Source organism: Xenopus laevis, chromosome 9_10S (genome assembly GCF_017654675.1).
Source record: "Xenopus laevis strain J_2021 chromosome 9_10S, Xenopus_laevis_v10.1, whole genome shotgun sequence".
Classification (NCBI taxonomy): domain Eukaryota; kingdom Metazoa; phylum Chordata; class Amphibia; order Anura; family Pipidae; genus Xenopus; species Xenopus laevis.
The window spans coordinates 66,263,547-66,271,705 of NC_054388.1; the positions used below are offsets into that span (position 1 = coordinate 66,263,547).

Below are 8,159 nucleotides of genomic sequence, written 5' to 3' on the forward strand. Positions count from 1 at the left end.
ATGCCATCTTGTTTCTAATCCAAAAGTCATCTTACAACTGCATCAAAACAGTTTTATAAAAAAACATTTTATGTCCTGGTTGATCTTGTGAAGATCTTGTTTTAGGCTGCTAGAGCCAACAGCAAGGCTACCGTAAATCACTACCATTATGCTGGTATCTTTAGTACCCCCCAGTAAAGCTTGCAGATGGGGCTGCCACACTCAATCGATTTCAGTTGAAATGAAAACATTTTTTTAAAGAATCATAATTACATAATTACACAGATTATATATCCACCTTTAGTAAAAGAAGTACTTCAGAGTCCTATTACCAGCTACATCATGCTGACTCAGACCTTGTACAAAATAAACCATCTACTGAACATTATTATAAACATTTGAAGCTATGATAGAACTCATTGTCAAATGTTCTCACTAATGCTTTGCCGGCCATGCACACAATTTTTTTAAATTTTTAATGTTACTACCAGTATACAAAATCTAACCACTGTGTTTATTAATGCGTATCTTTACAGGTTGCTCCTAAAATCAAGGCTTTAATGATGGAATCTGGCACAACAATGGTGGGATACCAGCCACATGGAGATAAAGTCAATTTCTTCCGAATGGTCATCTCAAACCCAGCAGCTACCAAGTCAGACATCGACTTTCTTGTAGAAGAAATCGAAAGATTGGGTCAAGAATTGTAATAGTTGTGTTGTGTGCCATGAACCCCTACTGTGCTGGTGGAACTTCCCAAAACACAGAGGAGGATTATTAGTGTTCTATTGCTGGATAAACCACTTGAGGAAAAAATGGGTTGTGCAATGTACAGAGTCGAGTTTTAAGGACATTTCCTTAATACTTGCACAATTCCCTTCTAGCACCTTAAATGATTTAAGCTGCTGGAATATATATGTAGATCATATACAAAGACTATATTAACTCATGTGTAAGATGAACCTTAAATTAGTATTTTTGGCCTTCTGAAGGCCAATGTGTCTTGATGACACATCTCACAGCAGTGTGTTGCACTACTCACTGGCTTTCAAAGGCTTAGCAATCTACATTATGTACCTGAATGTTGTACAGTGTAACTGTATGTATGTGTGTGTGTGTGTATGCGTGTGTGCAGATATAATATATATGTACAGGGTATAGGCAAGTTAAGAAGTTGTCTAAAGCAGCAAATAATGGCGGCTTAGTATTCGGAATCATGGGTTCAACGGTATGGAAAGTCTGTTCCAAACAATAATCAATAAGTAAGGTTTCTCACACACCACGTTTTAGCTGACAAATGGTAGATTCCTGTTTGATGGCACTTTATAATGATTTGTTGTTCATTATAAATATAAACACCATCAACAACAGTGTATATATACACAATCACAGATTTATCCTAACTGTAGAACATGCAGAATTCTCTGCCAAATGATTCTGGAAGCCTTACTGGGGTAAACATGTTAGATGTATTGGGTTAGGGTATGATTTATTTTGTGTTAAAAAATATATGATGGAATGGGAAAATGTTATCATATTAGGGAGCATCCCCACAAAGTAGGCCTCATAGACCTTTGTCAATGTTCATACATACACAGTGACAAGTTACTATCTGCACAAATATTTGCGGGTTTCTGGCACTATATAGAAATCCTATATACAGTTACTAGTAGTAGACCCTGATGTAAGTGCTTTTATCAGTAGCATAACAAGCCTGAAAAAAAACATTACCCAGTAAGTAGTAAGCACAGTCTTTGTTACAGGTATATTATCGCTGTGTTTTTACAGATTTATTTGTGTAGAGTGTGCACATTATTGTTGAACAACTTTGTGAAAGCAGAATACACATCCTAGTTTTACAGTAACATGTTATATGATAGTTATATGAAATACTTGCTTATTTATATGCAACGATTTACCATGTTAAAGAGGTGTCTTGTATTTTCTTCCATTTGTATTGTACCCTATTTATATATAATATATAAATACATAGTATATATTACTGAAGTAAGTTATAAATAATGATGATTATTGTATTTAAGTGTCTTTGTGAGCCAAAGAAAAACGAAAAATATAGTAGAAATTGTAGATATGAATATAGTGCCCTCAACAGTTATTCCAGAAAATATAAAGAATCAAAATGAGTATATAGTTCAGAACTCAATCAAATGCTAGAAATTTACAGCATAAAAATGGTATTAGTCAATTTTTGCAAGGAAACCCTTTGCTTCTGCCAATCATAAAGTGACCCCATTATTTTTAGAATTAGCAGTGGACAGAGTTGCACTATGGTTCAACATCCTGTGCCCTGAACAGTATATGTCATTGGGTTAGGCAGGCGCAACAAAATATTTTTAGCTATGGGGTCCCCGACCTTTTATAGACACACAAGCACAAAAAGTTTATGGGTTTAGTGATTGGCTATTTGGTAACCTTTTGTATACTGCCAACTTGCAGAGGGCTTAACTTGAAGTAAATCTGTATCTCACGTCTCTATGGCTTGTCTCCTTGCCAGGAATTAATAAATGATTCCTTGCTTGAAGGCCACTGAGAATAACAACAGAAGGGGACTGTGAACAACATTTTACTATCAGTTGAAGTTCAATGTTCTAGGTTAAAGAAAAGGTACAAGTAGAAGTGTAGCAGATAGCATCTCTATTATGTAGAGAATTCCTCTCACTTTTGCATTAAACATTGGCAAAAAGTTGGGCAGGTCATGTTTCAGTAATTTCTTAACATGTACAAACTGGTATGTTTGCAGAAATCAAACTTGTGACTATTCTCCAAACCAGGTTATTTGGATATTTTTTTTCCTTTTAGTTTTTAATAGAACCTCATTATTGCTTGTGGATCACTGGTCTAAAAGATCAGTAAGTATTCACAGTTGGTTGACCCTACATAAATGGTGCTCAATGCAAAGGAGCTGAGTTTAGATTTCCCAAAGTTTAAAAAAAAGGTTTTCATGGCACAGATGGGGAATTCATAGTAAAATAAGGGGTAATGTTCTAACAGGTACATAGGTCTAGTAATCCACTGCAACATTGCAAGCGGCAGATATGGTTATACTGTTTGTAAGCAAGCACCTAATTGGTTGTTATGAGTTATTACATTGCCCTTACAGAGACAATTTATTAAATATTACTTTATTCTATAGCAAAGCACTTTATATTCATCATTGAACATTATAAACCAATTGTTTATTTGTACAGATAATTGCCATTCTGCTGTATCTGAATTGGTATATCATTGTATGATTCCTACTAAAAAAACATACTTGCAATTACATTTGCTCTGTCTTCAACAGTTGCATTAATTGTACAGAATTGTACAGTCATAGGCTTTTAAGGGTATTTTTTTATTGCAAGGGCAAAAGTTTCAAAAGTCAGTGTTTATTAAACATATTTACACAAGAATAATTGTTATGATGTGTACCTATCCCTTTTGTGGGGATGTTCAATTAACCTAAATATATTAGTTTGACTCAAGTCAAACATCTTCTATATAATTTTACACTCCCAACAGCAAGCACAATATGGAAGGTTCTCCTGCCCTTTAGCATTCATAGGAATTTACTAAACTGTCTCCAGATTTCTAAATAGTGATGGCTTTCAGAATCGAAGGTTGTGTTAAATATGTTGCACCCTGCTCATGCACTGCCTTCTCCACCCTTACTTAACTTACTGTTATCCTTTATCCACCTTGGACCACTTATGGACATTAGTTTTCCCCTCTGGTTACTGAGGCACATTTCTAAATATGTTAAAAGTTGTTGGTGACCCTCTGGGTGTAAGTAAAGTATATACTGTATCTATCAGTTATCTATCTGTCTATCTATCCATTTCACAATAGGGCTCATGTTCAAATTATGATATGGTAGCTAGCTGATGAGTCCTGTTGTTCGTGGAATGCCATGGGGAGTTGTGGGATTTCAGTGAGAAGTTTCATGTTCCAGATCAAGAATTCTGATTTCAGTTGGCTGATTTTGTAGCCCATAGAAATAAGCACAATTTAGATTTTGAGTAAAAAGTTGGTGACTAAAACAAATGCTTCCTTAAAGCACAGTATATATGTATGTACTATATATATATATCTATATATATATAGATCTTAAAAAACAATGGAATTAATTTATTAATTTATAATTAAATGCCCCCATTTACTGATACATTAGAAATTTTACCCAGAACTCTCTTCTTATTCTAAGATCTTTGTGCTCATTGTGAATGGTGTGCTTAGGGGTATCTAAAGGGTTATTCTGTGTGCAGATGGGGGAGAACAGAGAAGAATAGGGCCAGGCATTATGTCTGGCAAATCGCAATACATAAAAGTACATGGGAATGATGGTTATTTATGCCACATTACCATTAGGCTAGTAATAGAAGTATCTATGAGCAGTACCCACATGTAGTTCCTTCTGATGACGACTGCCTGGCTTAACCCTGGCTTAAAATCTGGTTCCTAGGGACCAATAATCCAGAATTCAAAAGAGCTGTGAGTGCTGTTCAGTATTCAATATATATATATATATTTAGACAACATTCAAACAATCATATTTGCTGTAGCCAGGGAGATGGTAAATCTTTGTACCCAGTGGCTGCAGGCTTTCTTGGGTTTTCTAGGGCCCTATAAAAAGCAACATAGCATTGTATGGGGCCAGAAACATACTGTCCATGGATGGAAATGAGTAGCAGTTGTGCTGAGCAGGAGATGTGCCTCTAAGAACACAACTTACTCTGAAGCCACTAAAGAATTTCCTAATCTCATTTATCCATTTCCCAGGACAGGCCCCGATCAGGTTTATCACATGGTCCTCCTAATCATCTCTACCCCTCCCCTCTCAAGCAAAATTGTAAAGTAATAAACAAAGAAGAAAAAAAATAAAATGATGTTGACTCAGGAGGAAAGTCAGGGACTGTAGCAATAGCCACTTAGCTTTATTTCTTTTTATCAGGGCACCGTGTGTTTGAAAAAATGACAAAATGTGTTGTTTTGTGATAATTGGGTTCTCGCTATTCTGTGACTGACAAAAAAAGATTTCATTATTACAGATATGCAATGCAGTTCTAATTTTGTTAATAAAATTCTACCTTAAAAACATGTTCTTTGTGACTTTCATTTGATCGTTTTCTAAGAAGCCAGTATTCTGGGATTATTACTAGGGAAGGTGGCATCTCTAATACAGGCTCTTTACGTGGTTTATCATTATGACAATTCTTTAAGCATAATTTTGGGATAACAAATCAGCCAATAGAATATAACCTTATAGTCACTGACCTCTGTGGTGAATTCTGCCCACCAGGGTATTCCCTGGTATCCCGGCAGGCCATTCAGAACCTGCAAAACGATGTAAAGTGTTAGCATTCCCAAACCGAATGATGTTGCCAATTAGCTTCATCTGGGTAATAAGTGGTATTTCTTGTATTAAAGTGGACCCGTCACCCAGACATAAAAATCTGTATAATAAAAGTCCTTTTTAAATTAAACATGAAAGCCAATTTCTTTTTTTTATTAAAGCATTCATAGCTGTTGTTAACTCATTTAAAAATATCAGCTGTCAATCAAATATTGCCTACCCCGCCTCTATGCCTAGGCATAGAGGCGGGGCAAACAATTACTTTCACTTTCCATTCAGCACTTCCTAGATGTCACTGCTCTCCCCACATTCCCCCAGCTCTGTTAACGATTTAATTGTGTAACCAGTCCATGGGGATGGACATTGGGTCCCTGTCCCCTGGTGCACAAACAAGATTCTGAGATGATACAAGACTTGCCTTAATAACAGTGTCCACAAAATGGCTCCTGCCTGCTTGTTATAATTATGAATTCCCAGACAGATGGAAACAATATTCAGATAATTTATACAGTGTAATTAAAGTTCATTTTGCTTGACTAACATGATAACATAGGATTTGGAATAATTTTGTTTGGGTGACGGGTCCCCTTTAAATAAACTTGATTCAAAGTGGGGTTGTAAATCGCCTCATCCCATTTTTTCTGGGATACTTCAGAGATAAATGCTTTAAGAAGACTTAGGTCTGGGTCTGTGGTATCTCTCAAAAAGCTTCTGTGTCATGTAGGGAAAGGATTGACAAGAAAGAGGGACCAATGGAAAGTTTAATTTATGTACTGAATAAGCTATGTGACTGAAGGTCTTATATGGGCTGTAAAATTATACCTATGGTACAAAAAGAAACAGACTACTCTATGGTGGTTTTTTTCTTTACTCTATCAAATATAGTAGGGTTTCACTGTTCCAAGTAGCAGAAGGGACTGTAAAAATGCAGGCGTTAGTAGCCCCTAGGCCAAAGGTTGGGTAAAAAGGAAAATGATAAGTTTGGGTATTAGCTTACATTATTTATGTAAGGACATTGCAAGGGTAAATCGTTACAATGAGCAAAGCTTTCATAGAGATTGTTTCTAATTCCTTTAGTAGAGCCCACAGCTTGGAGATGCTGTTTTGCTACACACATATTAAATCATCCCTGTATGTAATAAAACAAAGCAGTCAATTATGGAAAGAAACCTACCAGGTCCACCTCTACCTCACTTTAAATGACATTTAAATATGTTGCTGCAGATTACCAGTTCTTGATGTTATCATCTTATATGTACTGACCTCAAATTTCCCGATGAAAGATAAGACTGGCCATAAACTAGAATTTCCACTTTAATAAGCTCCACAACTGAATTATGACATGGCTCTGTGAAATAATCATTTGTCTTTGCTGAAAGATTCCCACAATTGTTAAGTATGAGGGTTAAAAGAAAGCTTTGAAAATATGCCAAATGTATGCAAATATAGCAAATTTCACACTGGTGTTTTTTTTAGATATTGAAAAACTGCCTCACAAGAAGGGTTCCCAACTGAAATAAGCAAGCAAATCCTATTCCTGGCTTAGCTTAAAGGGAACCTGTCATTGGAAAACTTTTTTTTTTTTTTTTAAAAGGCATCAGTTAATGGTGCTACTCCAGCAGAATTCTGCACTGAAATCCATTTCACAAAAGAGCAAAGAGATTTTTTTATATTCAATTTTGAAATCTGACCTGGGGCTAGATATTTTGTAAATTTCCCAGCTGCCCCTGCGTTCCGTTTTTCTGCGTTCAGCCGCAGGGAAGCGCAGGAATAGACGCATTACATTTTTTCCAATGGTGCTGTACTCACACAGGCGCGTGTAGGCACCAAACGCAGGAAAAATACAGCATGTTGCGTCTCAACCTGCGTTCGGCGCCTACACGTGCCTGTGTGAGTACAGCCCCATTGGAAAAAATGTAATGTGTCTATTCCTGCCCTGCGGCTGAACGCAGAAAAACGGAACGCAGGGGAGCACAGCTACAACCGCTCGTCAGTAAGATCCCTAAATGTTGCCCCATTCTTGCTTGATTCACCTGCTTAACATGTTAGGTCCCCTTTGTCATCTTTTTTGTTTCATAATTTTCCAAATATTTCCAGACCTGCATTCAGTTTAGCACCCAGACTCTTTTAATACAGAGTCATGCAGTTTGCAAACGTCTTGCTGAGATAAGCAAGGCCTTCCCTAAAAAAAAGCCCCAAAAACCTATATATAGCATTCAGCATTCTTGTTGCTTCCCCAGAGGTGTAATCTATCTATACCATCATACCATTCTCTTATTATTCACATTTACATAGTGTCCCAAGAGGGGACACAGAAATACAGACTATGCAGTAATTATCAGCGTCCTAAGACTGGTAAAGAAGTACAACAATAAAAAAGGGAAATAATAAAAAATATATAGTGTAGTATTTACAGTTGTGTTCAGAATAATACCAGTCCAACATCACAAACCTGATCAATCACTGTTTTGGCAGAAATTCTATTTCTACAAATAATTTACTAGTAGGTGCAGTAGAGAAATAGAAAACCAACAGACATGACATGCATGCTGCTAATTCTGTGTAATTAATCTTGAGGCTTGTTCCAAATAATAGCAGTTTGGAGATCAATTAGTGAGATCATTCATTCTGTGAAAAAACAGGTGTCAATTACGGCCCTTATTTAAGGAAGGAAGGCAGCAAATGTTGTGCAAGCTGGTTATAGTGCATTTCTCTCTGAAAATCTGGGTAAAATGGGTCGTTCCAGACCTTGTTCAGAAGAACAGCGTACTTTGATTAAAAAGTTGATTGGAGGGGCTGTTCAGCTAAAATGATCTGAAATTCTTTA

General features: G+C 36.4%; 1 protein-coding gene across 1 annotated transcript in view; it reads left to right on the forward strand.

Moving 5' to 3' along the window:
• The window catches only part of gad1.1.S (glutamate decarboxylase 1 S homeolog), a 37,964-nt gene extending 32,888 nt beyond the window's left edge, over nucleotides 1-5,076 (forward strand). The window contains exon 17 of the mRNA XM_018238851.2: nucleotides 516-5,076. Coding sequence (XP_018094340.1) covers nucleotides 516-689 — 174 coding nt within the window. The 3' untranslated portion in view covers nucleotides 690-5,076. The remainder of the gene's footprint in view (nucleotides 1-515) is intronic.
• Nucleotides 5,077-8,159: the final 3,083 nt, after the last annotated feature.